The sequence below is a fragment of the Cibotium barometz genome, chromosome 63 (genome assembly GCF_041138505.1).
Source record: "Cibotium barometz isolate CiBa-2024 chromosome 63, ASM4113850v1, whole genome shotgun sequence".
Classification (NCBI taxonomy): Eukaryota; Viridiplantae; Streptophyta; class Polypodiopsida; order Cyatheales; family Cibotiaceae; genus Cibotium; species Cibotium barometz.
The window spans coordinates 24,967,560-24,985,100 of NC_141108.1; the positions used below are offsets into that span (position 1 = coordinate 24,967,560).

The window sequence follows — 17,541 nt, forward strand, 5'->3', positions numbered from 1 at the left end:
TTCATCAAAATGACATCATGTAAAATTTATCATAGGCTTAAGCAAATGTAGCCTTGTGTGTACCGAAAACATACAATCATGATGATACATTAGAATGCTATATACATTGATTTGGCATAAAGTGCAATTGCTCCTGCATGCCATGTGATATCCTGCATCCCACTTTAAATTCAACGTAACAGAGACCCTTACATTACTTCAACATGTATAAAATTGCAACCAGCAAGCCCCTATAGATGTAACATACTAGGACGATTGAGGCTTGCGAGACCACATCCATCCTACATCCCATTCTAATCAAGATTTTACAAGCACAGGCAACACAGAAAAGATCAGGTGTGTCAAAGTACAAATTAATCTGGGCCAGGTTAGCACTTCAAAGTGGAGGACAAGTCAGTCTTGGGCATGTGATGTCCATCTGGCTCCTGTAGAAACTGTTTTGTGCCTATGTAGGTTTCTAACCGACTGACCACTGCCCTGGAGTCTGGATCATTTTGTTGCTTAAGGCTTCCAATAAAATCAGTTGCAATAACATGCAACAACTTCATGAAGGCTCTCTGGTACGTTTTGCAAAGCCTGAAGCCTGCCACCTGCACATATTAGGCAAACACAGTTGAACTACTGCTTAAGGTTTTAAAAAACTCTTAAAGTCAAGATCTCCTGACCTTCAAAAAGGCTTCAAGAGCCGAAGCAGTCAGTCGGTCCGCAGGAAATGTGTTTAGTAACCGTGCACACCATGCCCAACCCTCTTTCAACCCATGCGGATTGGCACCACCATCAATTTCTGCCTAGGTGACATGCCAACAGACGCTTTTAAGAAAACCCCCCCTCCCCCCAAAAAAAAACCAGTTAAACAAAAGCAATACAATCAAAGCCAATCAATTTACATTTAAGTAAAGCACTAATCAATTTACATTTAAGTAAAGCACTAACATCTAATTAAATGCAAAAGATTTTACTGTGTTTGATTTAAGCTTCTGTATATATTACTTAAATTTAAAAAAAAGGTGGTTTGCTAAAGCTCACTTACCTGTGTAATGGCAGCATAGAGAGTCACGTATGCATTCATACGAGCAGAATAGTCATCTGTGCTTTCCAATTTTCCCTCATCTTCATTGTATCCAAGTGCCTGGTAGTATGCCCTGTCATTCTCAAACTGGCTCTGTAGCATTCAATTGGTTCAGGAAAACTATGTTAGGACCGTTTGTCAACAAGCTAAATGAGCCTCTGCCTATTTTGGATGTCTTTTCGCGAATAGGCTGTGGACAAGTTTTATACACTAAAGACAGGGAACCCTAACATGCGATACAACTTTCCATACTTTTATCACTGCATTCGGCTCGTGCCCTTGATGCAGAGTTACTTCCTGGCTGAGCTACTAAGAGAGCTCTGAGTTGTACTTCGCATACAAATTAGACCACAGCTTCCCGCTGCAGGTCCTTCAAAAAACAGAATACAGACTACACATAGCATTCAGGACCCTTCCGCTAATGAAACAAAAAGAAAGAACAACTAGGAGAGTGTAAGGCATGGATGTATGCGAGTCTGCCATAGCCCCCCATTTTTTTATTTATTTTTATTTACCGAGATGGAGAGCACAATTAATGGACTTATCAAGAGAAAGCTTCCTCTACTCCTCTGCAGGTCATTTTTCCCCCATGCACCCCCGAGTGTCTCACTATCCTGTGTCTCTATGGAAAAGCCTGGTGATGGCGTGTTGGCAGGCTTTGGGGAGTGCTTGTGGGCATGAATCTTTGAGAAGGGACTCTCAATAGGCATGAAACTCCCATAAGAAGACTCCAAGACATCCTTCATTCACATAGTCTTGCATACAATACTATTATGGAAACCTGTGAAGGTGAAACCTCCATACTGACAGCAACAATCTGTTTTCTCTAATTCAATTCATGCTTTTTTCTGGAAAGCAAATTCATGTGTAGCAAACCATTTTTATACAGCAGAAGAAAAGAAAAAAAGAAGCAAACATCCAGAAACCAAAGAGGAATGGAAAGAAATGCCATGAGCTATTCAATATAACAAGTGCCTGGTCTCTCCAGTGCTACTTGCCCAGGATGGATCATCAATTCCCTTGAGAGGTGTCATAACCACCCGTAGAAACCTACTACTCGGATCTGTTGAAGGGGAGAGCTGCAATCCTCCTCGGACAGGGTGCAGGTCCTCTTTGAGGCCAAGAATTCAGAAGGGGAATGTCGTGGCAAGAGAAGACTGCCACCCAGTGCCCATATATGAGATGGGGGAGAGTCCATCGGGATTCGCCACCCCATGAGAATGGTGTCCCAAGTTTAGATGGATGGTTCTTGAGGTAATCCTCCAACAGTAGAAGTGTGGATCCTATCAATTGGACACACAACATATATCAGCTAGAGCATGACTGTGTTACGCATTTTCAGCATGTTTTTGCAACACCACCCGAGATGACTCGTGATATTCCTCCTAAGATTGGCAATACTTTGAGACAAGAAAATATCTTTTGGGCATTCCCTACACCTTTGGCTCTCTATTCCCCTTGGCAAGCTTACCTTCTTTCAAAGAAAGGCATTTGGGTTTGCCAAGATGATGTTGATGCTGAAGGAAATGTTTTGTATAAAGAACGGAGGATTGGATTTTCCACATGACTTATCCTAGATTCTCTTTCCCTCAGGTTTCGGCTGCTTTGATCTACACGTTGATTATTCTTTGGTTTGTCAATTGAGTTAATAAGATTTGGCTCTTCACTGAGACAACTCGGTCGTCGACACAATTGTCGCTCAAATTTAGATTGTTTTTATGGCAATGCTTGTTGGGAGTGCTCCCAGTTGGAGAACAACTCAAAAAAAGGCACATAGCTGCATCGAAATGTCCTTCTTGCCCTTGCATAAAGGAAACAATGATGCATCTTCTTTGGTCTTGTCCATAGACCAAAAGTTTCCTTTGCTGAATTTCTCATTTTGTTCGGCTCAAATTTCCAAGGTGTCACAAGCAGGGGACCCGGAACGATAATAATAGATCAACACTTCAAATACTAGACAAAGCATGATAACACAACGGAAAAATCATAAATAATACAATAACACCGCACTGAGCCAGAACGGCTGGCCCCCCACAGGAACTTCTTTATTGATATAGAAGCTTTTTACAAGATACCAAGGTGCGGGTGCAATCAGCACCGGATTTTCCACAGCATCAGCACAAAATCTCTTGCCCATATCTCTATCCAGAGCCAAGACAAAACACAGCACCAAAAGCCATCCAAAAACTGTCTCAAAATAGCCCCATGAATCAGCTCATAAGCTGTCCATAAAACAGCCCGGTACGGAGCCCAAAACAGCCCTAAATTCCGTGCCAAATCAGCCCCAAAACTGAGCCATAAATCAGCCCCAAAACAGCTCTCAAATCAGCCCCAAAATCTGCTCCATAAACAGGCCCAAATCTGCCCATGACAAGGCCAGAAGAGAGAGAGAGAGAGAGAGAGAGAGAGAGAGAGAGAAAACTGCCTATTGTCCGGCCAACGCAAGAGATCATCACCAGGAGCTGCTGTACGGCCGACGTCGACTAGCTATATTTGAAGTACTTTTCCCCTTTTTGCCAAAATAACCGGGTTGGCCCAAAATAACTACTTTATGCTTTTCTTGGCTTGTTCTCCAAGTTTTAGCCCAAAAATATCAACTTTATGCTTTCCTTGGCTTGTACTCCAAGTTTTAGCCCAAAAATATCAACTTTTATGCTTTTCCTGGCTTGATGCCCAAGTTTCATCTAGGCGCCTCCTTTTGTCCACCTGTCCATGCCAGAAATAATAATATGTCCAGCCCGTCTTTAATGATGTGTGAACACACCGACTTATAAATACTATAAGCCGCTTTGATGAATAAAATCCCATGCTGCTTTTGCTGTGTGGCCATCTTTCACGCCCAAACTTTGCCGATAGATGGTTCAGCTTTCTTACGTGGAAAATCACCTTTCACACCTTGGTTCCGCTCAGTGTGTGAAACACTGGTCAAGACTGGTGAAGGGACCAAATGGTGACACAAGCATAGTTTCCACGAGTTTCGGAAACGGGGGTGCGGAGCACGGCGGGAAACGGAGTTTCGGAGTTTCGGCCTTCGGGAAGAAACGGGGAAACGGAGTTTCGGTTTTAGGGTTTAATACATACATATATAATTAATAAAAACGTTACAAAAGCTTGAAAAATACATCTTTGCTCAAGTTCAATGTCAAAGACTCAAATGATAGATCAAAATTCAGAAATGACAACTGTAGGCTCAAGCCTCAAAAGAGTCAATACAAAACAAGATCCATCATCCATCATCCATCATCCATAATCCATATGTATAGACTATAGTAAATACAAAACATGATCAAAAAATATCCATGTGGCTGGCAGCAGCTGTTGGCATGACAAAATCCTAGAGCTAAGTGCTCCAAAAATCACTCATCAAGATCATCCATGGAGGAGTCATCCTCCGACTCATGAGAGTCAGGCTCAGATGAAGAAATGGTAGGATCGTGGTCCTCTGCCTCTGCTGAAGTGGAAGCGATGGATCCCCCCCTCTGCTTTGAGAATGGGTGGTGCAGCGGGTGTTGTGGCTCGGCACTGTCAGTCCGAGCCATGTTACTTAACTTACTTGTGCGGTTCGAGGTCGGGAGACTCGGAGAGATTCGAGAAGTGGAGGCTGTTTTTCTGGTCCTGCAGGCTACGAGCAAGGTGCGACTCCTCCTTGCTTGGTAGAGCTTAGATGGCAAAGGTGGAGGCCCCAAGTAGAGGTAGAGGGCGTGGTAGAGGGCTGATGTGGAGGTAGAGGGGTAGAGGGCAAGGTAGATGGGTAGAGCAGCTCCAAACAGGCGGCGGAAACAAGCGCGCAAAATGCCGGCAAAAAACAGCACGCGGGTTTCTAAACCCTGGAAAAATAACACCTTGGAAACGCCGTTTCTGGAAACGGAAACGTTTCCACGTTTCGGAAACGTTTCGGTGGGCCAGAAACGGCGTTTCTGGAAAGTATGGACACAAGGTATTCCTTCTCCATTTTTTTTGGCTCTTTGGCAAGTGGCCTTCTACATTGGATCATGCTCAACCCTTTCTAATCTAGACTAGATATTAGGCTTTATGGACAATTTAGCATGCATGAAATCAATTGGTCTTTCATTCCAAAAGGATTGAACTCTATCCTTACTTTCGTCAATCCTTGCGTCAGTCTTTGTTTGATTCCATCCACGTGGATCAGATAGCTGATGGCTAGTTGGCTTTATTTTTTCAGTGCTTTTAGCCTTCGTGACTGCTTTTTAAGAAGTTTGCCTCTTCTTTGAGGGTTTCTTCCTTTGTACATAGCCTTTTACAAAAAAAAAAAAATGGATCCTATCAATTAAGTTCTATTAATGTAATTAAGTTAGAAAACATCTATACCACCCATTGTGGCAAGGGTGGGAAACATCTCCCTAGTCAAGTTGGTACTTGGGGGACTTGGGCAGCTTAACAAATGTGACCATTTCTCACATGGCATGTGAGTCAATACCCAGGTCCTAGAAGAACTACCACAAATGGGGGGGTGAGGAAGAACGGAAATTGGGGGTGGGTGATCTTGCGACCGGGACCGTTTGGTGAGGACTGCACCCATAAGAATGTCAAAAGTGATTCCAATGGCTACATCCTTGAACTCCTCCACATAGGTCTCAAAAGTCTTGTTCCCCATTTTCAACCCAAACTTACAGAAGTCGTCTATTTTGTTGATGGAAACAAACGGTGATGCAAACACAAGCAGAAAATCTTCAAGCAAAGATCTTTCCACCAAGCAAACACCTTGTTATGGAACACTTATGTCCACCAAGGAAATACCTTGTTATGGAACACTCATGTCCACCCTATAAACCAAGTGCTATAATTAGCTTAATGCCTCTGTTAACCACTAAATATACCCTTATGCTGCCTAAACCCAGCCCCTAGGTTAACGTAACCACAAGTTAGACCTATTAATCAGCCCGGGGCTTCGAATCTAACAGCACTCCTCTCCTCATCCAAGGTGTCTTGGTTGGCTGATGCTTTCAAGGTTCAATTACAGTCGAAACCTCACAAGCCTTCTAAAAGTACATAACTTCGTTCATGTGTACTCTTTTACTTTGATGTCCTTGATATTTACTACTTGCAAATGTTTTGTCTCCAATGTCAACCATACCTACTTATTCTATGCATTCATATTGTACCTTCATTTGATATAGTTAATTAATAACCCTTTTGTAGGCATTCTAAGTTTAATGTGTTGTGACATGAGAGCTGATGTCACCTTTCTGAAGACGTAGTACTTCGGTACAGTAAAAATGCACACTCGATTTAGCTTTGCAACCACTACTTCCATTACTTCTGGAATCTATAGGAGTCAAGAAACCAAAACAACTATCAACAACCAAGCCCAAAAAGAAAAAAAAAAGGCTCCAACATGGAAAATTTTCACACCTTCACATACCTTTTTGTGATGGCTCACATTAAACATATACAAATACCACAAACACAAACAGAAGGGCATGCTCGATAGCCTCAAGAACATACCCTGTCTAATAAAGGTATGATGAGATTCAGATGGTGCTAAAAACTATTGCCTACTTATTCAACTGAGATTCTATTGAAGTTTGATTGATTTATTGAAAAAAATAGTTCAATAAGGTAATAGTATTTCTTTATAATTTAACGACTTTCTCCTAACCCTTCAATCCGCACACAGAAGTAAAGAAGTGTAGTAGCCATACAACACAAGTTCACCGACTACCCAGAAGCCCATAATCTTGCACAACATCATCAAGAATCCTTGTTCGAAAGCCCCCCTCGACAGAGGACCTCAGCAGCTGCACTTTTACAGAGGGTGGAAGTGATTGGGTTTCATGCGGCCAAAATGGCCAGAGCTCTAGAGATCTTGGAGATTATCGTTACGGGAGGTCCAGCAACTGATGCATCTACATTGGGATCCTTCTGTGTGGCAGTGCACAATCCCTTCACCCCCGAGGATGCCCCAAACATCCCTTTCTTTGAGTACACTGTCCATCTGGTCTGCAGGATTCAGATGCCGTACGACAGCGGCAGCAGCACACTGGCAGACACAGGGCATCCCCACGCGCTTCCTCCATGATTTTTGAAAGCAGCTGTGGGGCAGCTTCTGACCAAGGAAGACTACTCTTTTCCTTTGGCGGACACTGAGCTTGGCAGTGGGCACCTGGCTAGCAATTGGAGATTGTCCGGTTCTCTATTCTAGATGTGGACACCTTCTGGAGACAGCAGCAGCATTTCCTTCGGGATTGTCCCAAGGCACAACAGGTTTCGTTGCGGATCCTCCGCATTTTCACCATAGACTAGGCACCAGCCCGCACCATCACCTAGGGAGCGGTAGCCTGGGCTTCTGAGACAACACTGACCCTAGTACATGAGGAGACAGGGCAGGACCTCCCCCTTCTCTCTCATCACAGTATCATGCCAGCCCCGTTATCAACAGCCCCAGTTGGGAGGAGGCCAACACGCCCCTGTCAAAGGTGGGCAATCGTCAAAAGTATAGCAACAGGGCACATTTGGCGTGCTCACTGCAGTGAGGCCATAGAGGGCACTACCACGCCACCCGCTAAGTCCAGCAGGAGCATATGGACGGACATCATAAACACCCTCCACGGCCAGTGGAAGAAAACTTCGAGCTGGCTCTGAGCGTATGCAAAAGCACATCTTTCATCTTTTGAAACAAAGCATAAAAACAACAAAACAAAAAATTCCCCAAGACTACATAGTAAAGCAAGTCTAACAGGACGTGGAGGTGGGTGAACCACTCACTATCACGACAATCAAGCACTTCCAAGATGAAAGTGGCCATAGAAACAGTCTATCCTTGTGTAAGAGAAATTTATGTATGTACTTTTAAGAAAGAAACAGGTTAATTGGTATATGGGAGGGTTGAACAATGAAAAGAGGGAATCAGTATCTGTCGCAGAATGCAAGGTTGCTGAAGCTGTCACATGCAGGAGCGCTGGAACAACCCCCCCCCTTCCCCCCCAGTATGCACACCTGTTGCCATCGCCATCACCCAGCTCCCTCTCTCTTGCGCTGCCCTCCGCCTCTCTGCATTCCCTCCTCCCTGCCTGGATTCTCCCCCAGCTCTCCTCCTCCTGTAGAGCCGCCTCTGCTCTGCGCTTCAACCCACCTTCCGCCTTCGCCCGCCTTCAGCTCCCCCACTGGCTGTTTTCATCTCCCCCCCTTGTGCTCCTGAGCCATTTTCTCTCCTACCGCCTCTTCTGTTTTTCCCCCCCTGCCCCCTGAAGCACAGCCTGAGCCTCTTCGTCCCCCCAGCCCTATCCTCTCCTTCGTCAGGTTTTTTCAGCTTTCAGGTTGTTTCTCTTTTTGGCGAGTGTCGGCATCTTCTCGTCTTCACACCTCCAGGAGGCCTCCATGGAAGCCACTCTGTCATCCCTGACTGAGACCGCTGTCCCCGTCCAAAGCAGAGCGGCAACGCACCGTGCACGTTAGTGTGGCAGGCCACAAGAGGATACGGCTTTGTCAAAGAACCGTTATGAGAACTTATCTTAGTAGCAGACTGATGCCTTGTTATGATCACACTCCCGGCATCCAGATTCCTGTGAGGCCCTCTGACCCTTAAGAGCATCAGGAGGGCCCGACCTCCCCCCCCCCCCCCCCCCCCCCCCCCTCTCTCACGGTGAACCCTTCTTCCTCCAATATTCTGCCCTGGCTTTCTTCCGTAGGGCTCCTTCCACCCCGGCTTCATCAAAACCCCCTCCCCCACCCCCTTCCACCTCAGGAGAGCACTAGGCTGCAAATAGTTTGGTTGTCCACTGTTTCTTGGGGCCGGTAGCGATGACCATCGCTGCCTCTCTGATGCGTGCTCTCCCTCCAGAGTTGCCACATGGCCCTCCCAGAATTCCAGGGCAGCCAGTTGACTACAACTACCTCCGATGCCTCCCAGCTGAGAGAGCGGGCATCTTCGAGGAGACAGTGGCCCCCATTCATATCTGCGTGGTTTTGCATCATTCCATGCTTTCCACCCAAAGAGTGGGGCGATGATCTTCTCCTTCCCTTTGAGTGAAGCGCTAGGGATGGATTGGAGCACGGAGTCGCTGTCTGCCGCTCTTCATGGGTAGGCAATAGAGCTCTCACATCATCTGCATGATCTCCGTATCACCGACGTGATCATTCACTTCTGGCCATTGGCACGGATGGAGGTGGCTTTGGCCACAAGGACCCGAGAGGGGAGCTGGTGTCCTCCAATCTGGAGGTGTTTCTCTGTATTTCTTCATGTTTCAGTGGCAGTACCTCTCCCTCCTCCTTATAGATACCTTCATTGTGATAGATGGAGCCCAAAGTATGCATATTCCATGACCCTGACAGCATGAGTTCACATGGAGGGCAGGATTCGTGCACATCAGGCACAACTTCGCCCCAGGACAGATAGCGATTACTCTCCATCCAAACCCATGCCCAAGACTCTTGGAGTGGAGGGTGGTTCCGAAAGTTCCACCAAGGTTGATTCTAGCTTTGAGGGGACAAGACCTTGGCATTTACCGGAGTTCGGACGTAGCCCCGAGAGTTGCGATCTGACAGGAGTAAAGGGCCCAACCTTTCCAGATTAGACCGGTGTTATGTGGATAAGTGGGCTTGTGGAGGTGGCATGATTGGTATTCTGGCAAGCACTACTTTCTCCCATCATGCACTCGTCGTTCTCTCCCTGGAGGACCCATGAATGCAGGACATACACTTGAGCACCCGGATCCCATACAACCTCATTCAGGATTCCAAGATTCGCAGCAAGATACAGGAGATTTGCGAGAGGCTGGATTATCGCACTGGTTCACCTGCAAGAGCTTAAGACGCAGGCCTTGGACAGATCAGCAGTTTATTACAGGAGGAGCACACAAAGCAGACTGGCTGGCTTCCAAGAGCAAGAAAGGAGAATCCGTCTTGGAGCCTAGACTCCTTGCAACTGCTTTAGGAGTGTACCCCGGACAGCCCATGGAGGCCCAATTGGCCGCACAGCCTGTTCAGAGCTTAGCTCCATCAAGGAACACAGTGTGGAGTACAGATACCATACTAGAGCCTCCTTTTGGACCCAATCAGGGGACAGGGCCACTGGAGATTTCTTTGAGATCCCAGGGCCACAGAAGCAAAGGATTTGGTATCCACAAATTGCGCGGCCAGGATGGATCCATTGTCACGGACTTCTTTTGTTCCATCCCCCTATGCTCTCAGGAGATGGAGACGCGTGAGCAAGTTTGGCGGTTTTCGCGAAGGTGGTCTCCCCCGTTCTCCGGACTTTCCTAATGACACCCTTTACTTTAGAGCAGCTTGTGGATGTCTTGTCGGCACTACCCATAGGGGCAAATGCCTAGGACAAGATGGGCTTCCAGTTTCCTTATTTCTTCGGCATTGGGACCTCATGGAAGGCAGCTTCATTACTGCCTTCAATGAGATTACGACCACAAGCTCCATACTAGAGAGGCTGTCAAATGGACTGATTCATTTGATTCCCAAGGTGGGTGGTGACAAATTGGAGATTGGACAATGGAGACCCATCATCCTCCTAGGGACCGCCTACAAAATCTTAGCCAAAGCCATCAGCCGGAGACTGTAGCCTTTCCTCCCGGGTTTGATTCATGGCACGTAGACTGGTTTTGTCCAGGATCAAAGCATTCTGGACAACATCTTCACCTTTTGGAGGCGATTACTTCGATCAAGTTGAGGCAATAGGATCTTATAGTTCTCCTTCTAGATTTTGAGAAAGACTAACAAGGTAGACCAAGCTTTCTAGAGGGGACAATGTGCCGGATGGCATTTGAGGACAGATTTGCAGACAGCCTCTCGCGCGCTTTGGGATCACCTCAGGCCGTCCCTTTAGCAGTCCACTCCAATTGCATCCGAGGAACGCCTTGCCTTTGATTTGGAACCCCCTGATCTGTTTGCCCAATGGTCATATGTCGGGGGCTTGCCCCCACCAGTGTTGCATAGAAACGCGTTTCGTAAAGGTTTGAAACATACGAAACGCGTTTTTTATTCATCATGAATATTTTAATACCCTACAACCCGTCACATCGAATCGTTTTGTACCTTTTCTGTGCGCGTTTCCCAGTGGCAGCCGCCTGTACTTTTTCACAATTTTGTGTGCCAGCTTGCCATCGAATCAACGCTCGTGTCACCCCCCCGTAGATGAGGATGCAGATGAGGATGAGCATGCAAATAGCAGCTAGCAGCCGCCAGCATCATTTTATTTGGACATGTTATTTAGTTTGAACTTTGGAAATGTTATTTATTTTGATCTTGGATTTTGAGTCATGACTCGTCACCCACGTGGTGATCCTTTTGATTTCTATTTAGTGATTTCTGTTTAGTCATCACCCACGTGATTTGTGATATCATCATATCTTACATGTATTTTGTTTTTATTGAAATGAATTCAGTGTAGTCTCTTATAAGTTATGTCAACAGTTTTTTCTTTTGTATATTTCAAGTTAAAAATATACATACTTTTTCTATTTTGTATGAAACCTGTTTTGTACCTGTTTCTTAACTTTTATGAAACATTTCAAAACGTATGAAACCCGTTTCATACCTACCATTTCAAAAACGCCTGGCAACACTGGCCCGCATGTATCCTGGGGAGCTTTGAGTATGGGCCCCACTCGGTCACTAAGAGATTGGCTTATTTTTAGATAGCTACCCCTGGAGGCCTAGGAGAGGAGCCACAGTGGTTGAGTACTTTAGGTACGGTGCGGAATGGTACGTATACGATATGAGTACGTAAAGTACGCATCAAGATAAGTACTTTAAGTACGCTCACGTTTTTTACTATATATATATATAAACTAAGCCAAGATGTAGTAATGCAAGGAGAACGAAACCCAAGAAGGAAAATGACCAAAATCTTACTTTCCACCATGCAAGAGAACTGGCTAGACAAGTACGGATATGCTTAACTTGATAAGAGGATCTATCTCTGTTTGTGTAGATGACATAGTCACAGGGGACGGAGGGGATGGAGCCTTGGAACGCCGGTACGGCGAAACGGGACGGCGCAGGGACGGGGACGGACGGACGTCCCCCAACGGACGTTTCAAGGACGGCAACGGGGACGGCGCAGGGACGGGGACGGCACTGTGCGAGGATGGCAGAGAGCCATTGCGCCTGCCGTTGCACCCGTTTTTGGCCGTTGCGCCTTGGCTCTTCTAGCCGTTTATGGCTGTTGGGCCTTGGCCCTTGGCTCTTTGAGGCTTGGCCCTCTCTCTCTCTCTCTTGCCCTTGAGGCTTTCCTCTCTCTCTCTTGCCTATCTATATAAGAACAAGCCTCTACAAGGCTACAAGCACACACAAGTTCACAACTCTCAAGGCTCATTGCTCAAGCTTTCAAGGCTCAAGCTTCTTGAATCTTCTCTCTTCCAACTTCCAAGTTCCAAGCTCTAGGGCCTAGGCTCTCACCTCCCCCTCGAGCCTCTTCAGTCTTGACTCTTCGAGTCTTCCAACTTCCAAGCCTCTAGGCTCTCTCTCTCTCTCTCTCTCTCTCTCTCTCATTCCTCAACGCTCAAGAGTCAAGCCATCTTCAACCATGGCATCCTCCTCACGTGCCGGGGCTTCTCGTAGAAGGACAACGGGATGGACATGGTGGGAGGAGGTAAACTACACCACATCCGTTTATGGAGGCGGTTCTTGGCCATGGGTATGCAAGCTTTGCCCGTACCGGCGAACGGGTGGCGCCGACAAAGTGCGAGCCCACCTCTTGCATGAGAGTGGGCATGAGGTGAGGTTTTGCACGAATGTCACGCCCGAGAAGAGACGGGAACTTCTTGACAAGCTTAGCAACCACGAGTGGCCGTGGATCCCGCGACGATGGGGAGAGGAACTCAAGCCTCTACCATGGAGTCATGTGGTGGATTGGGATCATGCACACCATCACCTTCACCATCAAGTCGGAATGTTACTCCATCCATGACACCGGCACCCTCCATCTCTACGGCCTCTCAATCATTACGTGGCCCACGGCAACAATCTACACTTGGGGAGAATTGGAACCCCAAGTTGAAGGAGGAGGTGGATATGGCGGTGGCCCGCTTCTTCTTCCACGACCACATTGCCTTTCAAGCGGCTAGGTAAGTGCAATCGATCATTGCCAATTCATCATTCATGTTTTCATCATCTTAGTCCCCTTCTCATTAGTAAATTACTTTCTTGAATAGGTCGGAATACTTCAAGGTCATGGTTAAGAAGATTGGGGAGTATGGCTCAACCTATACGCCCCCCTCATCCGAGAGCTTGCGCACTACATTGCTCGACAAGGAGAAGCGCATTGTAGAGCAAGCGGCCGACAACACAAAGCAACAATGGGAGAGGAACGGAGTCTCCCTCATTGTGGATGGATGGAGTGACACCCGCAAGAGGAGTATTCACGGCATGGTTGCATATTCCCACGGAGAGATGTACTTCATCTCATCTCATGACGCATCCGGCACTGGGAAGAGCGCGGATGTGCTTGCGGCGGAGTGGGCTACCACCATGGAGATCGTTGGCCCCGAGCATGTAGTGGGCTTTGTTGCGGATGGGGAGCCTTCCAATAGGGCGGCGGAAGCTATTCTCCAAAGTATGTATGGACATGTCACGGTGTCCTTTTGTATGGCTCATTGCCTAAACAACCTCCTCAAGGACATCGGGGCATTTACCATGGATCAGCCCGCTCATTGAGGAGGCCAACACCATGGTCTCCTTTGTCCTCAACCACCAAAGACTTCGGCATGAGTTCAACAAGAGGTCCTGTCTCTCTCTCCTCGAATATTCCGACACCCGGTTTGCCTACAACTTTCTCATGTTGGGCCGGTTGAAGGATTGTAGTGATGCTTTGAGGGGGCTTTTCCTTAGCGATGAGTTTGTCGCCATGCAAGAGTCCCATACAAACACTGGCCAAGAGTGTAGGCTACAGGCGGATGACGCCTCTTGGTGGGAGCGTGTGAAGACCACAGATGCTATGGTGAGGCCCATAGTCCACCTATTGAGGATTGTAGACGCTATGCAACCATGCATAGGCAAGGTCTACGAGGCCATGGATCGCATGATAGAGAAGTTGAAAGACTTCGTGCCTGACGAAGACAGATACGAGGAGATCCATGCCTTGTGTCTAGGAAGGTGGAATTCCTACTACTCTCCATTGCATGCAGCAGCTTATGTGGTGGACTGAGAATTCCAAGGCAACAAGCAGGAGAGCGACCGGGAGGTGAGCGCTGGATGGAGGATCATCTTGGATCGTCTTGTGCCTGATGCATCGGTTAGGCGCAAGATCAGGGACCAGCTTTCGATGTACAGGTCATTTCATGGCTCCTATGGCTGTCATGATGCACAGGTTGACCGCTCCAAAGTTGGTGCTGCTCTATGGTGGGAGGACTTTGGTTCAGATGGACCGGAGCTGCACAGCAGCTTGCCATCCGCATACTTAGCCAGGCCGTCAGCTCCTCTTGCTTGGAGCAACTTTGGAGTACCTATAGCCACATTGCCTCTAGGAAGAGGAACCGACTCGGGGTAGAGCGTGCCAATGACCTTGTCTTCGTCAGCACGAACTTGCGAATGCTTTGCAAGAGCGTGACCAAGAAGGCAGATTCCTTCACCGAGTGGGAGATGAGTCAACAAGAAGAGCAACAGGAGGATGAGGTGCAGGAGCAGCATGCCAGTGAGGATGAGACTGAGGATGAGCTTGATGCTTCTTTGGCACAAGCTACCCATGACCATGAGGCGAGCACTTCACGTGGATGATCATTCATGGATCATGATTCATGGGCCTTACTACTTAGCTCTAGCCTCTAGCCTCTAGTCTTCAGCACTTTTTTGTCATTGACTCATTTGAGTCCGTCCTTTAGTCCCGACTCCTGAGTCATGACTCATTTTGTATCTACTTAATTATTAATATGACTCAAAGGGACTCTTGAGTCATGACTCATTTTGTATCTACTTAATTATTAATATGACTCAAAAGCTAACCATTTTAGTGTAAATTTGTGCTCATTTTGATGTACTTCCAAAGTAGAATAAGTGTAGAGTAGAAAAATTAAAAAAAAAGTATTTTTTGAGTGCCGTTCCCTCCCCCGTCCCCGTTCCCTACTTATGGCCGTCCCCCGTCCCGTCCCCCGTCACCGTCTCCCGTCCCTTGTGACTATGGTAGATGAGCTAGGATATATTATCTCTGGCGTTTTGAAGTGTAACATAAGCATAGACAAAGAGCTCACAATGCTAGTACATGCTGAATTATTTACTTCAAAAATCCTTATAATCTCAAGTTGGACTTACACGTGAACTGATGTTTACAACAACTTGAGCCAGTGCAAAAGCGAAAGAAGGAAGCTTTGAAACTTGAATTTCACATTGGGACATAAGCTGCACCATGAACAAAAATAAAACAGGCAGATGATAAACAAGCATTAACCACTGAGTGGGAAAAAACATATTCAGGATCAGATTTAAATACCAGGCATACTTGAAGCAACTCCATCAGTCTTGACACAAAGCTTACATATGCAACATTCAACTCATTTGGAGATAAACTCACACACTCATCTTTTGCAACATTATCAAAAGAGATCAGAGCAAGCTTCTTGGTGTTCAATGTTGAGAGAAGACAAAATCATCACAGAAGTGCCATCAGATGGGAATACATAATTGAGTGTTTGGGTTTCAAGTGGTGCCATATTATACTGACCCTTTCATTAACAAAATAAACGAGGGTGCAAAAAAATTCTCTGGATGCTTATCCTTCTTGACATCATAGAATATCTCAAACTCCAAGGAAGCATACAGAACATTGCGAATCTGTTTTGTAGCTAATGATTACCAATGAGTTCTATCAGTACCAAGATATTTGTCTACTTTCCAAAAGAGACCTCTTGCTTGGAAATAACATAAGCCCTGATGTTATTTGCCAGGAATGCCCCAAAATCTTTCGACAACCACCACCATAGGACAACTTCCACCCAAACTAAGGTAATTTGGAGACAAGCCTCTGAACGCTCCAGCACCCATGGTAGTAGAGGCACACTTCCAAACAGTCACATACACTCATAGGATCAGGACAGTCCTCCCAGCACCCAAAAATCTTTCGACAACCACCACCATATGACAACTTCCAACCAAACTAAGGTAATTTGGAGGCAAGCCTCTGAACACTCCAGCACCCATAGTACTAGAGGCACTCTTCCAAACAGTCACATACACTCATAGGATCAATACATAGCCACGAGTCACGGTATAGCCGAGTATGCACCTGGTTCACGAGGTAGGGACTCAAGATGGATCGCCTTCCCCCACTCTAGTATAACCCGGATTCCCCATTTATCAGCCTCTCTCAGGATAACAAGAACCGGGCGATCAGATTATTGGGACTATACATACATGATACCTGCATCACAACACATGAGCCTCTCTCACACAAACGGAAGTACTACATGGAGACTTTCCTGAGGCTCACAGAGGATGGTTTCATACTCAAGGCAAGATATCTTGACATATACATGTCACGTGCCATGCAGATTGCAATGGGCCAGTTGCGGGTGTCATCGCACCGCTTGAGGATAGAGACAGGGAAAGACATGAAGATACCTCGTGAGCAGAGGATATGCACTATGTGCCAGCAGGAGGTCGAGTCACAGGAGCACTTGATATGCAGGTGCACCATCTATTATGAGATTCGAGGGACGTTCCATTGTCTCTTCAGAGAGGGGTTTGGACCCTTATCCACAATCATGGAATACCGAGATCAGCAGTGCCTGGGCCTCTTTCTACCAAAGCGTCATCACCACAGAGACTCACTTATTAGGGAGTCAAGACCCCATGGGAGACATCCACCTCGGCCCCAGGCGACCATCACTCAATTCTTCTGACCACAAAAGGATGCCCCACCAGCCATGGATGACATACCCACAGCCTCTTCAAGCCACACATTCTCAAGTACCCGACCCCCCGCCAGACAGTCGGCTTTTCGAGGCGAGACCCGCACATCAGGAGGAGTACGTGGCTCTGAGGGGGTAGCTGTCCTTTTTAGATCCCATCTCCGACAGATTCTCAGCATCGTCCGGAAGGACGAGCATCCACGATATCTTTGGGTGCGGCTACAACTTAGTAGTGACAGAGTCGTCCACATCGCTGTGTGTTATTTTGCACCACGCCACTCCCCTTACGCTGCACAGCATGGCCAGTCACCGTACTTACCATTATATGAGCATATCATGGAGTTCTCACAGTTGGGGGAAGTCCTCCTGCTCGGGGATTTCAACGCCAGAACGGGAAGTCAGCAGGTCCCACTACTTGATCTAGACGATCCTATAAGGCTACAAGAGCTGGACATCACTGACACAGGGCTGCAGCGATCATCACAGGACCGTGAGGAGGTCACAGTGTATGGGAGATATTTCTTAGAGTTGGGAGCTGCACATGGTCTCGTTATCTATAACGGGATGTCCCGATGGCCCTCCTCCGGCACCCTCACCTCCTTCCCTCACTCAGGAGGTACTAGCACTGTGGACTACCTTATGGGATCTCCGGCTTTGGCA

At 46.9% G+C, this 17,541-nt stretch overlaps 1 protein-coding gene across 10 annotated transcripts in view; it reads right to left on the minus strand.

The window, feature by feature from the left end:
- Positions 1-17,541, minus strand: part of LOC147603872 (mRNA export factor GLE1-like) — a 97,858-nt gene continuing 80,317 nt past the window's right edge. For 3 of the 10 annotated variants that reach the window (XM_086796135.1, XM_086796140.1, XM_086796139.1), the window contains 5 exons: positions 15,287-15,373; positions 6,273-6,356; positions 1,031-1,162; positions 666-788; positions 1-590 (listed from right to left, as the gene is read on the minus strand). In XM_086796135.1, the coding sequence (XP_086652261.1) occupies positions 369-590; positions 666-788; positions 1,031-1,162; positions 6,273-6,356; positions 15,287-15,373 (648 nt within the window). In that variant the 3' untranslated portion in view covers positions 1-368. The remainder of the gene's footprint in view (positions 591-665; positions 789-1,030; positions 1,163-6,272; positions 6,357-15,286; positions 15,374-17,541) is intronic. The other 7 variants (XM_086796137.1, XM_086796142.1, XR_015265550.1 and 4 more) reach the window with 6 other exon arrangements.